Source organism: Elephantulus edwardii, unplaced genomic scaffold (genome assembly GCF_000299155.1).
Source record: "Elephantulus edwardii isolate Elephantulus edwardi_28Jun2011 unplaced genomic scaffold, EleEdw1.0 scaffold00033, whole genome shotgun sequence".
NCBI classification, from domain to species: domain Eukaryota; kingdom Metazoa; phylum Chordata; class Mammalia; order Macroscelidea; family Macroscelididae; genus Elephantulus; species Elephantulus edwardii.
The window spans coordinates 14,932,347-14,956,823 of record NW_006399783.1 but is presented as its reverse complement, the minus strand read 5'-3'; the positions used below and the strand labels follow the sequence as shown (position 1 = coordinate 14,956,823).

At 36.1% G+C, this 24,477-nt stretch overlaps 1 protein-coding gene across 3 annotated transcripts in view; it reads right to left on the bottom strand.

Annotated features, from left to right (window-relative positions):
- Window positions 1-24,477, bottom strand: part of CPEB4 (cytoplasmic polyadenylation element binding protein 4) — a 96,106-nt gene that overhangs the window by 25,384 nt on the left and 46,245 nt on the right. Inside the window, exon 3 of one of the 3 annotated variants that reach the window (XM_006884362.1) lies at window positions 11,017-11,067. The exons of the other annotated variants lie outside the window; for them this stretch is intronic. Within the exon in view, the coding sequence (XP_006884424.1) occupies window positions 11,017-11,067 (51 nt within the window). The remainder of the gene's footprint in view (window positions 1-11,016; window positions 11,068-24,477) is intronic. 3 annotated transcript variants of the gene reach the window in all.

Here is a 24,477-nt window from a genome sequence, read left to right as displayed (position 1 = left end):
ATATTCTTTGGACATGTTGCAAGGTGGGACCAGTCCTTGAAGAGGATGTCATGCTTGGGAGGGTGGAGAGACAGAATAGGAGAGGAAGACCCTTGATGAGATGGAATGATTCATTGACTGGGGTAATGGGGGTAGGTGTGTCAGAGACAATAAAGTTGGTACAGGATAGAGCAGGGCTTAGGGCTGTTGTACATAGGGTCACTATGAATCACAGGCAACTCAATGGCACATAACCTCTATAACAACAACTACATAACTTGAGAGAGACTGGAGAGTATTATGTTGAGTGAACTAACTCAGTCTCAAAAGGACAAAGACTGCATAAGACCATTATTGTAAAAACAGAATAATAACTAGTACAATGTTTATGGAGGTCCAAGGGAGGAAGGATTGGGATCAGATAGGTGAGTGGAAGCAGGGGGAAGGATGGCGGGAAGAGGGGAAAATCACAGGGTCACACAATTTGATGGGTGGAGAGGGGGGTAAAGGAAAGGGGGGGAAATCTAGTAGGGACTTGATGGGGTAACTAATGGTGGTCATAATTTAATGGGGATTAATTTTATAACACAATGTATAGAAATGATTGTATGAGAAACACAATGTGAAAGAACTGTGGAACACAATGTATATGAATTTTGTAGGAAAATCAATATAAAATAAAAATTTAAAAAACAAACAAATAAAAAAGGATAAATTGCCTTTAAGAACTAGTCAGGGTTTTAATAGTTAGCTCTGTAAGTAAAGATTGTTGTTGTGTTATGCTATCAAGTTGGAACCAACCCAGTTAACCTTCCAGTGGATTTTCTAACACAATAAATCGCACAGGAAGAGACTGCCCATCTTTGTCCTGCAGAGCAGATGGTGGATTCAAACCGTGTGCCTTTTGATTGGCAGCACAACTCCTTACCACAAAGACATCAGAGATCCCTAGAAAAATAAGCAACTGTACCTCAAAAGTATCATTTAAGTATTTCCAAAATAAAAAATAGACATCATAACCAAAAAAAAAAAAAAATAACACAAACACACAAAAAGAACACTTCCTACTATTACTAGAGTTTTCAGAGGCAGTAACCATAAAGGAAGAGACTGCTCTTCTTTCTCCTGTAGAGCAGTGCACTTGAATACTGCATGCATGTGCACTGGCAGTGGAACTTCATCACTAAGCTACCAGAACACCTTGATTAAGGAGTTGAGCTGCTGATTCAAAGACATGGGTATCAAACCTACCACCTAAGGATGAGCAATCTCTTCTCGTTCAGTTGAAAGCTTCTGAAAACTGTCTAGAAGGTCAGTTATAAAACAATTGGTTCCAACTTGTCGGGACAGAACAATCACACAACCAATCACCACTACTAGATATAGTAAATATTTGCAAAATATTTGAGCAAATGTGTTAAAACATAAAACCTTCTTTGGAAAATAGGTTTTTCTAACTGCTCATTGCTGCCAACTGGGAACCAACTCATAGATGAACCCTGTATTAGGGTTTCCAAAGTTGTGAATCACACAAGGATGCTGCTCATCCTTCTCCCTAACAGCTCCCGGAAGATCTGAACCGTCACAAAGTCTAAGTCAGCCGTTAGGTTAGCAGCACAACTCCATACAGACTGCACCACCAGAGTTCCCTGTTCACTGTACTAGGTCTTAAAATGGAGATGGAATAGGTAATTTTTTTTTTTGACACAGTCAATCTGACAGAAATTGGAAAGACAAGTGATATCAAAACAGCTATTCTTGTTATATAAGTACTTCAATGGCAAAAGTTAAGAAAAATGATATAAACATTACCATTCCATTAATTTTAAAAAGTTGACTGATGCTGCCTAGATGTCTGAGAAAACAGATAGTTGAAGCAGTATAATATTAAAAACTCTAAGACAAACATAAAGACTCTCCTAAGTTTCCATTACTCCAAAGGTAATTTTAGAGGTCAATAACTAATAAATTAACCATAAAGTCTTCAAATATACTCTTTAAGCTTTTATTTATTTTTTTTTAAATTAAGCTAGTCTGGATAAAAGCATTCATGGTTAAGAGTAAAATATTAAATTTAGGCAATTATAGAAATATTTTCCTATAATAAGTGGAAAATAGATTATGAGTGTGTAACGTTTTTAAGCACTATCCAATGAAATGGAAAAAAGAATTCAAATTAACACACATATAAGCAATCAACACCCTTGAAACAGTGTCATTCTGGAGCCTGCAATAGTGAGAATGATAACTTATTTCTACTTCCAATAAATATAAACAGTACTCTTTATATCACAGTTCTTTTAAGTTTTGGCATTTGAAATACAAAGTATACAATTCATATATTGCAGTTGTAAATGAAATTTCAAACTTATATAACCAGAAATCAGATTTAAGTGAATTTTAAGAGAATGTTAAATGTACCACTTCACCTTCCATACGAAATAGATACTTTTATCTCACTTGTATAAAATCGCTTGGTCTTAACCTATCATTACGAAATACTTGTGACACAGATCCCATTCTTAGGAAAATGTCAGGACTCCAATCTCATGATTATCAAGTGTTGATTGTTATTTGATGTTTGAGTATGTTGTAGCTATACAAGAAACTGGCAAGTTAAAAGCACAACAAAACTGCCTTAATTATATTTTAAGGCAATGTATATTTGGAAATATTCTAGCTAAAGCAGTTAAAATAATTTGTTGAGTCATTGTTTAGATTGGTTTTTTTTTTAAGATTAGCACAAGGGTGTTAAAAATATTTTTGCTATCACTGAATAAAAAGATGAGTTAAAATGAGTAATATCGAATGTTTATTTACTTTTCTCTTTTAGCTTTGTTTTATAAATTCCTCAGTGATTTAATGTTTAGATTAATATGATTAAAAAAGGTTATAAATGAGTTTGCAATATTATTGCTATTATGCTTACAAGTCCATGTTGTCATTAGCTCTACTGGTAAACAATTTCTTTCTAAAATATATTTATAGTATTGCTTATGACAGCCAAGAAAACAAATAGGTCTATCTTGGAGAGAGTGAAACCAAGTTCCTCCTTCAAGGTTAGGATTTTGAATCTCTGTCTCACATATTTTGGGAACATGGCCAGGAAAGACTGGTCCTATGAGAAGGACATCATGCTCAGAAGGGTAGAGAGACAAAGCAGGAGAGGAAGACACTGGATGAGATGAATTGATAGAGTAACTAACTGGGGCAATGGGGGTTGGTGTGTAGGAATCCGTGAGACTGGTCCAAGACAGGGAAGGGCTCAGGGCTACTGTACATAGAGTCACAATAAGTCGCAGGCGATTCGACGGCACATAACAACAACAACCTTGCTTAAGAATGCTTCACTTGTTATTATCCCTATAAAGTCATCTAATTCCCTTTAATGAAAATTTTCACTAGGCTGGGATGCTAGACTTTCAGAGAAAGTACATTAGACTTGTCAGAAGTATATAATAAATGAACATGAAAATATTAGTTATCCCTTTTAAAAATCATTAGTTGGAATATATGTAATAGTCAAAGAAACTAAGTATTCATAATACTGATGCAATCATAGGGTAAATATCTAGTATGCAGGCATTTAAAAATTCAACCAAGATGCAATGAATAATTTTAAATACCTATAAATCATTGTAACAAAATTATTTAAGTTATAATAATAGACTTTTATGTGCATATTAACTTATATTTATGTTCATGTAATTGGTATAACAACATTCAAAAAAGCATGAAGAAAGTATAATTTAGACTTCAGAATATTATTTTTAGAGTATTATTTTTAAGGTGGCATTAGCAAAGGGAAGAGACTGAAACTCGAATTACTAAACATCTTGAATCTTCAATTTCTTTATTCATAAAAATGGAGAACTGATGAGGCAGTAGCAAGTGGTAGCACATGGAAAAGACAGATGTTCAAAGAATATTTCCTCCCTCACAAGTAATCTCATGTATACATGTTTAGGTTGGTCTTCAATAACTGGACTCTTACTTTTTAGTTTGTGTATATATAGTGTATGATACATTCATATTATCCTTTTTAAGATTATTTTTGTATGCTCTTCATTATACTATCCAGCAGCACCTGTTGTTATTACGTACTGTTGAATCGGAACCAACCCATGGCTGACCTTCTTCTGGTGGGTTTTAAAAGGGAATAAGTCATAAGAAAGGAGAATGTCCATCTTTCTTGGAACAGTTGGTGGATTCAAACCACTACCTTTGGGTTGTTAGTGCAATTCCTTACCATTAAGCCACAAAGCTCCCTAGCAGAAACTGAAACCCATTTTATACATGTCAATATAGTCTACATTTCTCTTATACTCTTCTATTTTTGTGGGCCCCGAGCAAACAATTTCTCTCCTTTCATTGCAAAGAACTATATTAGAGATGTTCTATGCTAACTTTTAGAAGATCTCTTTCTAATCTCCTTTGGACAAATGAATATTTAGGTGATGTTTCCAAGTGCACAGACATCCTCAAAGGAACAGTAACACGTAGATAACTCTGTAAAATAAATGTAGTCTTTTTTCTTTCTTTCTGTAATTTTACTGCCCCAAGGTTGATTTCTGCTAAGGGCTAAACCATACAAACAGGAGAGTTTTTACTTTTTTTAAAACTCTATACAAGTACTTTTTTTATACTGAGGGAGTTATATATTACAGTTTTGTTAACCAAGAACAAAGCTGCAAGCCGGGTAAAAAGAAAATTTGATACCTACTTTAGAGCTCGGCCTTTCTATCCCAAGATTCAAGAAAGGGGCTTAAAGAATGTTTGGCTTGTCCTTAGCACCTCTCACTAAAAGATACACTTAAATGGAAAATGGACAAAATTGCTTCTCATAATCATAATGTAGATTCTATATTTGTAGTCCATAAAATTCACTAGTAAATGGAATGCAAAATGTAGCTAGGAAGTTTGAGTTTTAAATGCAAGGATTCCATCTAACACTCTCCCTCTAAAGCAAAAAAATCTCTATTCAATTCTTTTACTAATACAGAAATAAACTGAAAAATTTCCTAGAATGTATAACACAGCCTTCTTTCTTTTTGTTCTTTTTTTCTTCACAGCCTTCTTTCTTAACAATTGTTATTTGAATTAAAGGGAGACTGCTTTTAAAAATCACAACTGTTATTTGATGGTCATTTCATAGGATGCACACTAATTATTGAGCATCTATTTCTAGTGGAGGGACAGCCCAGGAGAGGAAAGACCTCGGATGAGATGGACTGATACAGTAACTGGGGCAATGGGGGTAGGTGTATTGGTGTCAGTGAGATTGGCTCGGGAAAGGGCAGGCTTCAGAACTTCTGTGTATAGTGTAAGAGTTGAGGTCGACTTGATGGCACACAAGAAAAACTCATCATTACAACAGTTTTAGGTGGGTAGTATTCTTTTCCTATTTCACAGATGAAAAGTCCTCGAGAAGCATCAAGTAACTCTCTCAAGGTTATCTAGGTATTAAGTAGAGTTACTAAGATTTGAATACACATTCTGCATGAATATAGGTTCTTCACTCTGCCAATCTTTGTTGAAAAGTACAACCCAAAATTAAAGGGCCAAAGGCAATTGAGATAATAATAAATGATACAACATTAATAACATTACAATGAAATTCAAGGACTGGTTATTGTTTTTAAAAGGGACGTGCTCACCAAGTTGTGCCAAGAAATCTGGAGAACAACTACTTGGCCAAGTAATTGGAAGAGATCTATATTTGTTCCCATTCCAAAGAAGGGTGACCCAATAGATTGTGGAAACTATAGAACAATATCATTGATTTATCATGCAAGCAAGATTCTACTGAAGATTATCCAAAAACGACTGGAACAGCACATCAGCAGAGAATTGTCGGAAGTCCAGGCTGGGTTTAGTAGGGGTCGTGGTATTAGGGATATTGTAGCTAATGTTAGATGGATCTTAGCTGAAAGCAGGAAATACCAGAAGAATGTCTATCTGTGTTTCATTGATTATGCAAAGGCGTTTGACTGTGTGGATCATAACAAACTGTGGCTGACTCTGAGAAGAATGGGAATCCCAGAACATTTAATTGTGCTAATGCGAAACCTATACTTGGACCAAGAGGCAGTCGTCAGAACAGAGCAGGGAAACACTTCATGGTTCAAAATTGGGAAGGGTGTACGCCAGGGATGTGTCCTATCTCCATACCTTTTCAACCTGTATGCTCAACAAATTATCCAGGAGGCTGGGCTCTATGAGCAGAAATGTGGCGTCAGGATTGGTGGAGGATCAACATAAGCGTTATGTAGATGACACAACCCTGCATGCTGAAACTGAGGAGGACCTGAAACACTTGCTGCAGAGGGTCAAGGATTGTAGCCTTCAATATGAATTGAGGCTCAATATCACAAAGACAAAGATTCTCACCACTGGACCAATTGGCAGCATCAGGATGGATTGTTAAGAGATAGAGATTGTTAAAAACTTTAGTCTGCTTGGCTCCACAGTCAACATTCTTGGCACCAGCATCCAGGAAGTTACGTCTATTGCGATGGGAAAGTCTGCTGTTAGGGACCTCTCCAGGGTACTGAAGAGCAATAGTGTCACTATGGAGACTAAGGTGCATCTGATACAGGCCATGGTCTTTGCAATCACTTGTTATGCATCAGAGAGATGGACAAGACTAGGGAGGATAGAAGGAGAATTGATGCCTTTGAGCTGTGGTGTGGGAGAAGAGTATTGAATGTACCATGGACTGCTAAAGAAACAAAAAGACTCAACCTGGAGAGGGTTAAACCGGGCGGCTCCTTGGAGGCAAGGATTCTGAAGCTTCGTCTGACATACTTTGGACATATTGTAAGGAGGGATTGGTCCTTGGAGAGGGACATCATGCTTGGTAGGTTGGAGGGACAGCACAGGAGGGAAAGGCACTCTGTGAGGTGGATTGATTCAGTGACTGGGTTAATTGGGATGGGTGTGTCGAAGACAGTGCAATTAGCACAGGACAGAGCAGAGTTTAGGGCTGTTGAACATAGGGTCGCTATGACTTGATGGCACATAACAACAACTACAGAAGTTAGCATATTATTAGTAAAACAACAAATGGTGATAAAGCCTCAAAAATTATATTCATAATGTGATTATGATTTTTTAATGTTTCTATAGTAATGCTTTTTTTTTATGATCATGACAAGAGTCCAGAATGAAGGCTGCATGGTGAAGTGGACTGGGGGGTTGGGGGAACTGTATACCAATGAAAGAATTTTTCTTTTACTTTTCAAAGAGAAGAGCAAACTGGGGGGGGGGGAGTGGGCAGGGAGAAAAGTGCAACAATGAATGAATGGAAATCTAAAGTCTCTGTAAACCTTCATTAAAATTAATAATAAAAAGGGGGGAAGATTATGATCTTATATAGCATATCCTATTTGTATGGAATATAAGTATTTGCTCCACAGTAGCCATTCACAGTGATCTCTAAATAACTTTTTACTCTTTGATCATATGAGAATGTTAACAGTGGCTAGATCACAATCAATGAATGAAAAGCCAACTCTTCTGTCAACTTCCATTACAATCACAATAAAAAAATTTAAAAGACTGAAAAAAAAGTACTAAAGGAAATTATGTTGTGAACTCTCATCATTTTATGCTTCGCATAAGGATTCTGCAATCTCTTTAAACCTCCAACGTTAACGGTGATTATTCACAAATTTATGTAGTAAGACAGGGTCTGTTCTGCAGCAATAAATTCTTGCTGGATAAATGAATACTCAAAGCTTAGTTTATTTTTTTCAACACAATTAACTCGTTTACATTTTTCTTTCTTTTATTAAATAAATTTTAATTTTAAACTGATTTGCTTACAAAGATTGTATAAACTGTTTTTCACACTATCTTCATTCACATTGTGTTTCAAACAATTATTCCCATTCACTATCATTATTTTCAGTATGAGTACTCTCCAAAGCTAAGTTAAAGAAAAAAGTAACTGAGAATTAATAAGTGAAATGACTTTAAAACTGAACCATCCTAGGTCTTTCTTTCACTTCTTTTCTTTTGGAGGACTGTCCCATCCCAAATCGGGATATATCTTTTCTAATAGAATTACTTTTCTTTCACCTTAACAGAAAAAAAAAATCCATTCTAGAAACTGTTTTGGAAATAAAACTGTATGGGCAATGTCCACATCTAAGTCAGGTAGTTGAAGAATTGTCCCAATACACCTCTACTGTTGTTATGTACCATAAGTCGATTGTGACTCATAGTGACCCTATGCATAGTAGCTATGAACCTAGCCCTATCCTGAGCCAGTCTTACTATCTCTGACACATCTAACTCCAGTACCCCATTACTGTGTCAATTCATCTCATCCAGGTTCTTCCCCTCATGCACTGTCCCTTTACCCTCGTAAGCATGAGATAGAGAGAGCTTCAAAACCCTCATCTTTAAGGAGAAACTAGGTTTTACCCTCTCCATGATAAACCTGTTTGTTCTTTTGGCAGTCCATGGAGTAGTCAATATTTTCCAGCACCACAACTCAAAGGCACTAATTGTTCTTTGTCATCCTTATTAATTGTCCAGCTCTCTGATACAGAGCAAGTAACCTCAAGACAAGGCCTAGATCAGGCACACCTTAGTCTCCAGACTGACCATGTTGCTCTTTAGTACTTTGGAGAAGTCTGACTGCAAATTTTTGCAGCAATTCATTTCTTTAGTTCCTGAGTGCTACTGACAAAGAGTGTTGACTGTGGAACCAAGCAAGCTGAAATTGGATACCCTTCTTTTCCCATCTTATTTTAATGTTATTACTATTAATCCACCATCTGCTATAATCTGTACTTTGCTATGGGGACTTTGTATATTAGTCAATTTCAGCATTTTGTCTACCTAAATGCTTTCTCATTTTAAAAGAATAATTATAAATTAATAAACTGGCCCAACTTGTCTGGTTACTAAGACTTAACATGTGATCAATTTTGAAAAATCCATTCTGGAGTTTTATGAGCCTAAACACCAGATGTAAGATTATGGAAGTCATGACATCAATCATGGTCTTGCTTGAGGAAAGGGCAAGTTTCTCCTCTTTAATATTTTGTACTCTCATTATCTCCATATTACTCACCCTAAGACAAAGTCAGCCTCAATGAGTATACCAATCCCGACTGCCATGGAGTTGTCCCCACCACTCTGTGACCCTAAGTCTGTCTGAGTAGAACTGTGTTCCATGGGATTTTCAATGTTTAATTTTTCTGAAGTACATCACCAAGTCTTTTTTTTTTTTTAGGTGTCTCTGGGTGACCTTGAACGTCTCATTTTTCAGTTAGCTGCTGAAAACATTAACCATTTGCACCACCCTGCGATTCTACTTTATAAAAAACACAATCTCGCATAGTCAACAGTAAAATCATGAAATAATGGCCTTCCAGAGTTTAGAAACTAGTAAAACCTCAAGTTATACTTTTTTCTTTGCTAATGAAAAACATCTATATATGAAAGAATTAGCATAGCAGGAGGAAAAGGGTCAATCTCATAATAACTGGGAAATTTAATGAATATATATCAAGTTAACTTAACAAAACACTAACATGCTTTTTTTTCTCACCTCAAAAATATGAGCTCCGGGAGCAACCAGCTTAATTTAACCACTTCAGGAGGAAACAGAGACCAAGAAAAAGCTGATGGCTTTGCCTAAAATAACAGCAGTATCCTAAATTTTGGTTCACAGCAATCTGGAAACAGCACAGGGACTCAACTTTGGAACTTGCTCCACAGTAAGTGGTAAACTGAACATGTCTATTCTACCTCCTATCTTGAAGTCCTGGGTTTGGTTTTTGACTACACATATTTATGTTGGAATGCTGTATTGTTTATTGAAGCTGTGGCATGAAAAAAACCACAATCTGATATACATGTGAGGTTTTTAGAAATTGTATGATTCCTAGAAGATCTGGTACATCCAAACAATTCTCACAAATTCCATCTCATTTTATTTTCCTGGCTCAATTATGATGGTCAGAATACACTGATTCCAAAAACTACCGAAAGGATATTCAGTCATAAAAGTAATTTTAAATTTCCCATTCACTATATACCATAAACAAGAAATAGAGCCTTTTCCATTATTACTGCTTGCTAAGATGAAGAAGAGTATTGACTACACCATGGACTGCGAGGAGAACAAAAAGGTTTGTCCTGGAGAGGGTGAGTCCAGGCTGCTCCTTGGAGGCAAGGATTCTGAAGCTTTGCCTGACATACTTTTGACATGTTTCAAGGAAGGACCAGTCCTTTGAGAGGGACGTCATACTTGGGAGGGTGGAGGACAATGCAGGGGAGGAAAATCCTCAATGAGATAAACTGATTCAGTGACTGGGGAAATGGGGGTAGGTGTGTCAGAGACAGTAAGATTGGCAAGGAATAGAGCAGGGTTTAGAGCTGTTGCACAAAGAATTGCTATGAGTCACAGGCTACTTGACGGCATGACAACAACAAGAACAAGAAGAATATACTTCAAGGCAAAGTAAAGGCCAATGACAGTGCATTTTTCTTGTCCTCTTATGACAGCAAACAAATAGAGAATGACCTTGCAGTGTCAAGCACTGCTTGCTGTCTTGGGCTCCTTTTCTGGCTTTAAGTTTCTGATTACCCTCTCTCCTGGAAAACTTCCAACTACACACACATAGTTGTGTGGTGGGTTGGTTTGTTTGTTTGGTGGGGTTTTGGGGTTGTTGGGTTTGGCTGTTGTTTTATTTTCATCTTGACGTTTAAAAGGTCATTACACAAGTTAGTGTTAGATAGTGCTATTCTTTTTAACTCATTATGGGATTCTCACTGTCACTACTTTTAGGAATGGAAATCAGTTGGTTTTCAAATTTTAAAAAAATATCTGACACAATTTGAAGGAAACAATTTTTAAAGTAATGGATACATGAATAGCAATTTGCAATTATCATTATAGGATAAGTTCACGTCATTTTTCAACTTGTTAAACCACAACTACTGTATTTTCTCTGCTACTACTAACTTTTTTCCAATATTGTGAACTAGGTTCACTAGGTTAAACTGATTATCACTTACCATTAATAAGCAGAGAACTATCGGATCCTGGGTATGAATAGTTTAGACGACCTGAAGGTAAAAGAAGGCCGTTACTAAATTTATTTTCTTTAGAAAGGGTTTATTTAAACTTACTCAAATAACAGCTGAGTTGACTGTTTTACCAGGAAAATTATTTTCAAAGCATTGGGTATACTTTGCTGTGCTGCTAATGAGCACAGTGGACACATCAGGCAGCACATAAGGCTATTCTGAAAGGGTAAGTTTGAATTGAGGAAAATAAAATAGTCTTCATATTTATCTGTAAGTAGTGGTCAAGTTGATGGCACATAACAACCATAATAACAACATATTTTACTTGGAGCTCTGGTGGCTCAGTAGTAAGAAGTCTCACTACCAATCCAAAAGCACATAGTTTGAATATACCAGCATCTCTGCTGGAGAAATATGGGCTCTCTCCTCCCTTGTGATGTCTGCCTCTGAAAAACTGCTCAGCATAAGTCAATTCTGATTCAATGGTATATAAGAACAACACAGTTAAATTTTTTGTCATTGTAATGTCCAGATTCCCATCCATAGTAGTTTCTCCTTTATAGATTATTATCTAATAGCAACTCATTGTCTACAATCCTCACTTTTTTGCTTCACGAATGTGTTTTTTTCAGTGTGTAGCACTGTGCTATATTTTAAAAGTAACAATACACAGTGATAATGTACAACTTTTCCTTTATGATTCAAACATGTGCTTACATGTAAAACACACTGATGGGTTTAAATTCACATTGGGAAATAAGTGCCTAAGCTACAGGGAAAAATACTTATTATACTTCAGGAAAATATTCAAAGCATTTATTAGCATAGGGCCCAGAAAACAAAAAACACTCAATAGACATTAAGTTAGCTTTTATCAAATTTTGAAATAGTTCAAGATTTAATAGTACCCAGGATGCCGATCTCAAAAAAAATTTTAAAGGTAATAAAATTTTTGGAAGGTAAACCATTTTATAAATTAGTTGCCACAACATAGCACGGGATTTATCTACTATGAAGAAATTAACTTATAAGATTATATTTTTGTTTGGAAAAAATTTCTACATGTAAGTTTAGCTACCTAGACCACAAATCTTTACCAAAGACATAGCACATGTATAGTTTTCTGCACTGTTATTCAAATTAGTATGGTAATATTTTTAAGTTCTTCATATTCTACCAAATTTGGAAAAGTGGAGGGTCAGTGAAAGAGAAAACGATATTCAACGAAATAGAATGACACAGTGATTGCAACAATGTGCTCAAGTATGTCAGAGATGATGAGGATGGCACAGGCCAGGCCGGGGCAGTTTCAGATCCATTGTTTAGAGGGTCACTATGAGTAGTTTATTGGCATTTAACAACAATATATCTCATAATGTACTTCTGTGCCTGGTGCCCTCAAAAGAACAGTGGAAGCCCCTCAGCAAGCCTTAAATCACATTTAAAATGGGTAAGAGACCTTAAGCTTTAATTATCTCTCACAGTCCATCCAAACTCTCTAAAACTCTAAAGTGGAGGCAGCAGTACTATAATTTTTGCCTTCCATGCAAGAGGGCTTAGGTTCAGTCTCCAGCCAATGCACCACACACAAGTTATCACCCTTGTGACAATGTTGCTATGATGGTGAAGAAGTTTTAACAAAGCTTTCACACTAAAATAGGCCAGGAAGAAAGCTCTACTTAAAGATCTTCCGAAAGATCAGCTGGTGAAGACTTTCATGGATCACAATGGTTTAATCCAGCTGTGCAGAAGTCTCCATAAATCAGGGGTCAACTTTCGCTATAAAAGTGGAAGAATTTAAAACCAACTTCAAACAGCAAATATTAGGAAATAGAAGTCTAAACTCCAACCCCACAGAACCACAGTAGATACTCAAAGGTTAACAAAAAATGTGTAAAGACACATTTTCCTCATGCCCGAAAGCTGAGCAAACCTTCTCAGAAACCACCTTAGAAGACTCCACCTAGTTCCACAGAACACTATGAGAACCAAAGATAATTGGTTGTCCTCTTACATACTGCAGCAATGGACTGAAGTGTGCTAGAGATGAGTATGGTACAGGACAGGGTTCAGATCTGTTGTTCACAGGGTCACTCTGAATTGGCCTTGACTCGACAACCAACAAACATTAACCCACCAGTTGCATATTGCATGCAACTCTTTAGAGAGGAATGACAGGCTTTAGCTACCCTTTATTTTCTCAAAATCCTGCTTCTTTAAAAGAGCTGCCACAGAAATGAGTGCAGCAAAAAAGACAAAGTTGTTCTTCACTAGAAGTAGCTAAAATTAATCCAAAACGTCTATAGAGTCTGATATCATATGAAATATGAACATACAACTTTCCTATAATTTAAAACAAGTACAAGTCTTGTTAGTTTTTATGAGTTTGTTCACTGTCCACTGAAAATTTCAGCTTGTTCTTATCTAAGAGTGGGGGTAGGGTTGGAATGGGAGAAGAAATAAATATTAATATTAATCTTGATATTTCCTTTTTTCCCCTAAAAATAATTACATTCTTTAATACAGCTGTATGCAGTCAAGTATCCAAATCCAGAGAATGTCATGTGACAAGCTTTAACTATAAACCTAGGTCTTATGACTAGTCACAAGTACAAGATATTTTACATTTTAAAAAGTTAAAAGATTGACTTGAGATGTCAGGAGAATATGACCTTAAATGTCACAAACATGAGAAGGGAGTTCTGCTTCTGAATCACTTAAGACAGCAATTGATTTTTTTCGGATTGAATATATATATATATATCTTACAATTAAAACCTCTTGTAAATGCATAGAGCTGTCACACAAATAATGTTTATCAATAAATATTTTAAAGATGATATTAAGTCTATATGGGAATAAAATATTTAACTGACTAATCAGAAAGATAAGTTTTAATGGTTTGGAATCGTGTTCTATATTTTCCATAAAGTCTTTTACTTGATGTCAATTAAAAATGAGAATTCAAAAGGCAAAATATTGGGTTGACTTGCCTAATTTAGCAAATGCAGTTATATACCTTACACTGGACTGTCTAATTTGGATAGTACACTATGTCCTTGAGCCCCTTATGGCAATGACATCTATCATGGACATCATATAATGTTGCTTTTTGCAGAAATCTTCTGAAAGTTTCCATTATATGTACTGTGGTACAAATATTTTGCATTCTCCTTGTATTTCTTCTCTCATTTTAGCACTAAAATTCTCTGCTCTATGGAAGCTAATTTACAATATCTCCACTTTTTTTATTCCACACTTCCTTCTCAGATAGTAGCCTCATTTCATCATCCCTGTGAAAAGTATTCTTTCCAAACCATTTTTTAAAGTTTACCTTTCTCCAAAACATCTCTCTCCAAAAATTAATGTTCCCCCTAAAATTAGCTCATCAAATTTTATTTTTAACTATATCAAGCAACAACCAACATTCTTATAGAATTAATTTTCTGTTAAGGGCTAACTTTCTCATCTCTTTTAAATCATATATATATATATCTCCCTTTAAATATTTTATATATATTTTGTATATATATTGCCTTTTAAATATTTTCTTTATATACATATACATACATATACACACACACACACACACACACACACACACACGTATATTGCCCTTTAAGAGCAAAAGCGGTTTTTTTTCAAATGTTAAAAGCCAATCCACCAAGGGGTCAATTGATTCTGTCTCAAGGCAACCTTCCAAGAGATTCCTGATTCTGTAAATCTTTACGGGAGAAAGCTATCCTTCTCCTGAAGAGTAATTGGTGGATTCAAAACACTGACCTTTCTGTTAACAGTCCAGTATACTAATTTAGAATTTTCAGTTTAGGTACCAGTTAAGCAAGCAGTCATTGAACTCATTCCCCCGAATTTAAACTATTTTACAAATTAATAAAGTGTAGTAAAAGAAAAGTAACTCAAATATCTGAATGTGAATACAACTCAGTGCTTGTGTCTTTTGCTTGAATTTCTAGTTTCCTTTTTAAAATTCTTATCTATCTATAAATATGACCGTGGTTTCAAAAAGCCTATAATTGACTTCCTGAATGGAAAAGGAGGGCATTAGGATTTCCAATAAGTGAACCTATTTTATGGGTTGAATTCAGTCTTAGAAGGCTCTTGGTATTGATTGTATTACAAATATTTAAAAAAAAAATACTATGAGATCAACAGTCTCAACCTTAAGAAACACAAGGACAAGAAAAGTAGCAGTCTCTGGAGGCCAGCTGTGGCATTTGGAGCCAGAAGCCTGGCATGCATCATGCACAAGGCATAGTCTATATTTGGTGACATGACTCATCCAAGCCAAATATAGGCAACTGATACATACAGTGTGACTCTGGGGAACTAGTCTACCAAATTCTACAGCCTGGAAATGATCTATACTCCAATTTGGCAATTTTATGCTAGACATTTATGAGTTGCAGAGAACCAATAATTACTAACCAGACTTAGAACTGGGGTGGGGGGGGTGCTCAAAAGAACAGTATGATGTTCTTTTGTATCATGTTCTTCTGTGACTCTAACTAATGTTACCTATTTAAGGAGATAAAGTAGAAAACGCTAAAAGAAATATTCCACTACACAAATATTGCATGTATATTATTACTTTCATAATAAAATGAAATTATTTTCTAAAAAGCAAGCTAGATTTTATTGCTATGATGACCTAGCAGGCAATGATACAATAAATGATGCCATTTCAGATACATAAACACTGAAAAATCTCAAATGTTCTACAGTGCTATTAAGTTTCATACCATGACCTTCTCTTTTTCAGAGTCATGCTAGTAATTCTGATGACATGGTATAGGCTAAGGGAAGATAACAGGGGATAACCTTCAGGGTATGCAAAACATAGCCTCAAAGTCTCATTAAGTGGTAAGTGCATAAAAATTTGAATTTTATTTAATTGACTAAAACAATAAAAACATAAGTCACTGAAAAGAAAGGAGGAGTTTTCTTTGGTGAACACCACTAAAAATGTCAAGCAGGGAAAGTATAAATATGTGCTTAGCCCAAAGACAGCAAAGATTTACATAGACCCACACAAGTGTACTCTAGCACATACACATATATTTCTTGTTGAAATGGAGGTATCCTGCCTACATCTCTGTTAATTTTATTTAGCTTATTTCAAAGTAAATAAAAGCTACAATTCCATAAGTAATTTTCAAAAAAGATTTCTATTTGTCTCTCCATCTGCTGCTTTTACCAACAACACCTGACCTATAGAGCAAAGGAATGCTGTGAGAATCTGGACAATGTATAGCTGGACTCAAGCAAAGCAAAATAAATTCAGTTTATTTATATCAACATTAAAAAAATAAACTCTGCATACCAGTATGAACTAAAAACAATGTGTTCAATATTTTCTATCACTTAATTACGTGAATAAACACTTACTTACTCTAGTGACTAAAAAAGTAATTCCCCAAGTAGAAATCTATTCCCCGACCTGTGACTTCCTTCACCAATTTTCAGTAAAAAGATATTCCCGTGCAAAATTTCACAAAATTTAAACTGGCAGGGACTGTTAACAACTGGAGAGTCTGGCTCCCTACTAAAGAGCCATTTAAACTTATTACAACACACGTACACACACACACACACACACACAGAGTTTAAGCACAATGGGGACAGGGTAGAAAGAGAAGTCAGGAAGGGCAGGGAAGAAATCACAGGGTTGTACAATTTGGCGGGTGAAGGGAAAGGATAAAGATAGGCATATTTCAACAGTGATTAGTTTTATAAAACACAATGCATAGTAGAGATTGTATGAAAAACAATGTGAATGAAGAAAAGTGTGAAATACAATGTATATAAATTTTGTATGCAAACCAACAGAAAGTAAAACTTTAAAAAAAACAAGTCCAGAGCTATACAAATCCTTGTTATTGACGCTCTTGTCCATCTCTCCACACTATTATTTCCCATCTCAAATCAGGTACTTCAGTCATTTAGAACTCTGGCCTACAATTTTGTTTTCCTCGTGGGATACCTTCTCTATCTGGAATGTTTTTCCTTCTCTTTTTCCCTCCAGATCTTAACTATTCAAATCACACATACACATCTGACAGATTGCTTCTCAGTCTTCATGCATCCTATGGGAAGTTTTCTCTAATTCAAGCTACTCCATCTCTGGTTCAGAAAAACACGCACGTCACAGAGAACATTGACTATCCTGATTATAGTCTATGTTCTGCACTCAAAAATTCTCTATTCCTAAGCTGTTTCTTCCCCTCAGGCAACAAAATCTTTGCAGGTTTTGTGACCTATGTCAAATTACTTAGCTTCTCTGAACAGTAGTAAAACAAAAGAATGCTTCCATTTACTTTGCATGGTTGTTGTGAGACATTCATGAGAATATTTGCAGAATGCTCAGCAAATGCCCTAGTATATAGTACATGCTCAATTAATAGTCATTTCCTCTCTAACTACTTCCTACTGAAAAATAAGCCAGTGATAATGGACAATTTCTCACTGTGAGAGAAAGGAAGAGAGAGGATTTCTTTTGCCCAAACAACGCAGGCTAGACCTTTGAAGAAGGGAGTGGCAATCTGAGCAATTTTTTAATTCAGCTTCAAAGAATGAGAGTTTTGGAGCAATGACCTTGGTTACTAACAGGGATATAATTCTTCTCTAATGAAAAATAAAAGCCTAACTTTTTACTTTTGTAATAGCCAAACTGTCAGTGTACAGAATTTTAGGAAGTAAAAATACTGAAAAATTGTAACTTTTCATTTTAGCATAGCCAGAGAGGATACTTCTTTTGTGCCTCAATTCACATTTGTTTTCAATGTAATATGATAGTTGAAAAAAGATTGTAATAGTGGCAAAAGTAACATTTATCTATATATAAGTAAAGTGAACAGGATATGGTTTTGCAGATTGAGAAAAAGTTTGCTTTGGCTATAACTCAGGGCAGGTGCAAAACTGCAAGATCTAAAAGCATCTAAGAATTTCAGGCAGAAGGAATGTCTACAAAAAAAAAACAGCAAGGAGCTGACCCAATTAAGGAATTCAAAAGATTTCCTACTGCCAGTAAACCTAACAACAAACCAGCAAGCAGGAAGGCTATTTTTATCATTGTCAGCAGCCTTCTCACTCTGCATGCTACATTTAGAGGACAGAGCAACAAGATAACTTGCCTTAAGAGGATGTTATGATACTGGTGATTGATGTTAATTTCTAAATTTAAAAAAAATAAGAAAAGGTTTTGTCATGCTAAATCAGTCAATTTAAAAAAAAGGTAATATAATGGAGCAAGAAAAACAGACCAATACAAAGCAGAAAAAAATTTAAGTAATTCAAAGGGAAAAAAGACAAGGCAGTAACATTCTCTTCCTTGCAAAACAAGATTGATTAAAGGAAGGATGTGTTATAAGAAGTACATTTTTAAAAGCCAGTAGATAAGCATAAAGAATCCTGGAATTGACTTCATGGTAAAAATTATTTTGCAGAATGCTTCCTGTACTAACATGTGAAAAAAGCAAAATCAACACAAGTTTATAAAATTCCAGGAACTATTATCAGTATCACTAGTAAATGATTGGAAACTGTATATTTAAATATATTTTAAGGGAAATACATTTAGACTTTTCTCTGACTATAGAAATTAAAAGAATTAAAAGTGGTTTCCTTATTTACAATGCGACTTGACAGAACATAACAACAACATTTTAAAATAGACAGCTGTGGTGGCCTAGTGGTAAGGAGTTGGGTGCCAACCCAAAGATAAGCAGGTCAAATCTATCTGTTGCTCCACAGCAGAAAGATGGGCAATCTCCTCCTGTGAGACTGATAGCCTCTGAAAACCCACTGCCAATTCAACTATTAGTTGTTTCTGACTCCGACTCCAAGGCAATGATTTTTTTCTTTCTTTTTAAGTTTTAGAATTTCTGGCTGTTATTTTGGTGTCACTGAGTTGAAGACAGGCACATCAAGTGACAGAGCAGAATGACCCCACAGGATTTTCGTGGCTGTAATAAATACAGATTCAGACAGGATCATTCCCCTACAGAGCTGCTAGGTCGGTTTGAATTTCCAGTCCTTTGGTTAGCAGCCAAGCACTTAACTGTTTGTACTCTGCTCCTTTAAAACATTACTGAAGTGCCAAAGTTAAACAATCATCACATTCACTGGTTGACTTTCTGAGTATATACTCATCATGACTCTAATACTTTATTTCATACAAATGCTTAATAGTTTATTAAATCTTAATGAAGAATATGCTTAATTTTATTTTTTATCTACGATTTCACCTGTATGTCACAGAAGTATGAGGCATGATTTTCTCCCATCAATACTCAAGACACTGGATCTTTCTCTTATTAACCTTCAAGAAACAGGCTATGTAAAGATACTTAGTTAATTATTTGAAAAATAAGCTACAAAAGGACGGGGTGTTGTTTCCACTCCCTGGTATATCTCAACATTCTAAAATAGTGCCTGACACACAAGAGATTCTAGATATAAAGATAACTGTTGAATGAATGGCTTCACACAGGTTTGGAATTTACAAACCTAAGTGATATTCAGAGTGGAGTGAGGGTATGACGACGGAGTTGGGAGGTATATCTGAATCACTTGGGGAATACACAAGCTCAGGCTCAATGACAAACCTGATGAATCAGAGTGAACAAGCCAGCTTGGACAACTGCCCTCAGTGACTCTATTTTGACCTCAACCTGCCACAAAACACTCCTCAAAAGGAAAGTTGCAGTTGGAACATCTCTATCATTTGTAGCAATGATGATGATAAAAAAAAGATTTTAAATTCTATATCCAGTCTCCTGAATAGAAATAAAGCCATTTTATAACATCCACCCTATGTCATAAGCATAAGAAGAAGATTAAGTTTTTTTTATTGTACTTTCATTCCCTTTAAAGGCTTCAAAATAAATTACCAAGCTTCTGAATCAGGAGTCAATGTTTCTGTTTTAATCTTCTAGATACCAGTTAGTTGACTCACTTTACAAAAGCTGTTGCATCTTTCCTGAACTTCAATTTCCCCAACTATAAAATAATAACAAAAACCACTTATAAAAGTTACTGTAAAGATTTAAGTTAGAGGTGATTTTCAGAAGGGACAAAAATAAAAGAGAACTGGTCTCAGAAGGAAGGGCCCTTTTATTTGGAAATGGTCATTAACAATTCATTCTATACAAAAAGTGTGCCCAAATCTAACCAAAAAGGAAAACTGCGGCTATCATTCTATAAAAAAATCACCTAAATTCCCAAGGAATAAAAATCAGGATCAGAACAAAAACAGTTCCAGGGAAGGAAAGGTCAGACATACTTTCTACTCCAACTTATTCACCATTTCTGATTATCAATTGCCCAATCCATCCACCCACTTCTATCCATAACATTCTCTACTTCACTGTCGGTTCATAATTCATTGTAGTGGCCACAGAATTCAGCCCTACTTCTTAGTCTGTCTTAGTTTGTTAGCTCCATAGAATCATTCTGGGAAAGGCAAAGGGGTCAGCAAAAGAGGGAAAGACCCTCAACGAGCTGACTAAGGATGGCACAAGATAGGACAAGGTTCTGATCTGTTCTTTATAGGGTCATTATGAGTCAAACTCTACTAATGGCACCTAGCAACAATAATACTTAGTAGTTAAGTGGTTTAATAGGCTGCAACTCAAGAAACAACCTAGAAAACAGATGCAACTTGAAATTAACAGGATACAGCTCAGGACAGGATGAACTTCATCAACCTGGACAGCTTTCAATCAGGACAGCTCTCTCAGTCATGTAGGCCTTTAATGGTACCTGTCCCTTCTTCCTAACAAAGGCTAATTTGAACTTATCACATGATTCTCCTTCTACCATTGTGCAAGGTATATCCTAACAGCCCACATTCCCAGCCCTGCCTTAAAACATGAAAGGATGGTTTCCGATGGGAGAGATGAAGCTCTGAAATGCTATTTGGATCTGGTAAATGATCTCATTTTTCACTTATCATCATTTCCTCTATTACATTACTCTTATCAATGTGTTCTTCATAATAATGGAGACCATTCTGATGGAAGAAGCCTAAAGAGATAACTGATAAAAGTTCTCTAGAGCAGGACTGAACGATTTATTAAGACCTCAATAACAACTCATTGTTGTCTAGTCAGCACCAATTCACAGCTGGTGAATTCACCTCCAGTGGGTTTTCAGAGGCTGTTAATTGCACAGGCGGAAACTGTTCATCCATCTTTCTCCTGAGGAGTAGCTGGTAATTTCAAAATGCATAACTTTGGACTGGCAGCACAACTTCTTCTCCCATTCAACCACCTTGATTAAGATGTGTCAACCAAAAAAACTACAGAGGCTCCCTTATAATGACTCTCTCCCCAGGTGAATACAAGCAAGATACAGCAAAAACGTATTAACAAAAGGCTAGTGTGAGCTCAGCAACACCTTCAAAGGTATTTTAATTGTATTAGGTCAGCCTCCACATGCTTCTGGGAGATAATGAAGGACGCATGTGGCATCATTCTCATGTCACTGGGATGCTCTGTGGCAAAAAGGTTCATAATGAAAAACAAAAGCCCACTGCCATTAAGTCAATTCCAACTCTATCAGGCTGGATAAAACACCTAAAGCAGGTTTCTGAGGCTATAAATCGTTACAGGAGGAGACTGCTCACCTTTCTTCAGTGGAGCTGGTGATGGATATGAACCAAGTGCCATTCAGTTAGTAGCAACACATAGAACCCACTAAACCACCAGGATTCCTTATTCCTTAATAGATTCGTTGTTTTTGTTGTGTACCGTTGAGCCAGAATTGACTCATAGCTGACCCTCCAGTGGGTTTTGAGAAGCAGTTTATCACACAGGAGTTGATTTCTAACTTTCTACCAAAGTAGCTGGTGGATTGGAACCATGTGCCTCTGGGATGGTAATGCAGCTCCTTACCACTAATTCACCAGAGTTTCCCTAATAGCTTTGTTAAGTCCCTTGAAATAAATCTCAAAGCTGAAGAGATCAGTCCACATGTTGAGAACAGATATATTTCACAAGTTCATATTTAAACAACCACTTCCTCAATGTAGTATTTCCAGGCCTATCTCAAAATGGAAATAAGCCAGACTTCACTTACATATGACAAGTTTAGTTAAATCTCTTCTTAAAGTTATACAATACTAAATATTGCAACACTCACACTCACAGTATTTATGTACTACTTTTAGTCACTGAACTATAAAAAGATCCAATTTACTCATTTAGAAATAGTATGTCCAAGATACTGCATAGACCTGCAGACAATAATTAAGAATTATTACATCTACACAATTTATCCAGTTTTTCTCAGTCTTATCCCAACCCTGATATCAGTCCCATTTTACAGCAGTGGCATCATGCAGTTTTTGTCCTTTTGCGACTGAGATATTATACTGCACTGAAACAGATGAGGAAGAGAATAATTTAAAAGCGATGTATGACAGGGTATTATGGTTATCACAAGAGTCCACAATTAAGGTTGCATAGTGGACTGTACTTGGGGCGGTGGGAGGGGTGCGGGGGGATTGTGTACCAGGGAGGGAGTTTTTCTTTTACTTTTCAAAGAGAGGAGCGAACTAGGGGGAGGGGGAGGACTGGGTGGGAGAGAAGTGCAGCAATGAATGAATGGTAATACAAAATCTCTGTAAATGTTCATTAAAATTATTAAAATAAATTAAAAAATTAGTTAAAAAAAAGAATTATTATATCTAATCCTCCAGTTTGCAAATTCTAAAATGGTAAAACTCAACTCACTGCCACTGAGCTGGAACAAAGTCAGAGCTGCCCCTCTACTGGGTTTTCAGAGATTGTCAATCATATGGAAGGAGATCACTCATCTTTCTCCTCCCATAGAGCGGCAGCTGGTAGACTGCAACCGCTTGCCTGAATTGGCACTGCTATTCCTTACCAGCAGCCAGAGCTGCTTGTGGTAAAGAAAGCAGTAACCAATCTTCACGAATTATCAATGGTACAGTCATGTCTAGACACAATTCTAAATGCACATTTTTTTCTTATCTTTATTTTTTTTCTTTTTTAGAAGAGTCTACTCTGAGCTAGGAGTCCCAATGTGGTAAAATTGGTTAATACATTCAAAAACTAACAAAGGGTGAAAGGTTCAGGTCTACTGAGAGATGCCTTGAAAGGAAGACCTGGAGATTTACTTCTGAAAATAGGTCATACTGAACCTATGAAGCATAGTTTTTCTCGGAGTCAACTCTCCAGTAACAGGAAATGGCAGTGTAAGCTAACAACTCATTTACAATAAAGAAATCACACAGTTGACTTAAACTCTTCTATTTAATGAACTGAAGGTCTCTTGGTAGTGCAATGCTTAAATACTCAGCTGCTAACTAATTCTTGAACCCATCAGTCACTCTAAGACAAAAGACCGGGCAACCTACTACTGTAAAGATTATAAGTTATATAAATACGGTATAAGACCATTATTGTAGAAATAGAAAGACAACTAGGTAAAATGGATATGAGGATCCAAGGGGGTAGGTAGGAGCAGAGGGGTGGGAATAGGAGGAGGTAATCATAGGGTCATACGGTTTGATGGGTAGAGGACAGGGTTGTTGGTGGTGACGATTGCCTTTGAGTCACGCACAACTCATAGCGACCCTATGAACAAAAGGTCAGAAGCCCCTCTACAACTATCAACACTTATCAAAGTTCACAGTTTCTCGAGGCATGTTGGTTAGGAAGTGGATGCCATTCCTGCAGGGTGGGCAAAGGAAATGGGAAAGATCTGTTGTAAAAAACAATGTATATGAACTTGGTAAACAAACTAGTACAAAATAAAGATTTATTAAGAAAAAAAGATTATAGGTTAGGAAGTCCTAAGGTGAAGAGTTTTACACTACCATACAGGGCTGTTCCAAGTCAAAACCAACTCAACAGTCTGCAACCATATTTAACCAAGCATGCCAAACATTGACTATTTTGTATATTACAGAAAAGGGAAAAAATTAACACAACAAGTTAAACTGGTTCCTTTTAAGCTCTTTATATTTCACTTAATGATGGCTTTTTTTCAGAATTACATATGGATGTGCCTTTATTTCCTGGTTTCTCAAGAACAGAACAAAACAAGCCTTAAAATTGGTTAATATCTCCTTCTCTTTCCCCATATATAACAACTGGCATCAACCCAACTGGATTCCAAAGAGATTATAGAATTGCTTTCCCTTCGGAGTCCCAGTAATGTTCTTAATGAACTGGTTACCAGGTAATAGCTGGAATAAAACAAACCCTTGCTTTTAAAACTGAGTGCACTGGTGTGGGACTGACTTGAGCAATCAGCCTATTAGACAGAATGAAGCTTGGAGGCAACCTAGTCACCTCACTTTCTGATTAAAAGTAGTAAGCAGTTTATAACTAGTCTAAAAAAAATCATTCTTTTAATCAAGTTTTACTGCTAACCAGCAAGAAATTCAAGAATTTTCTTTCT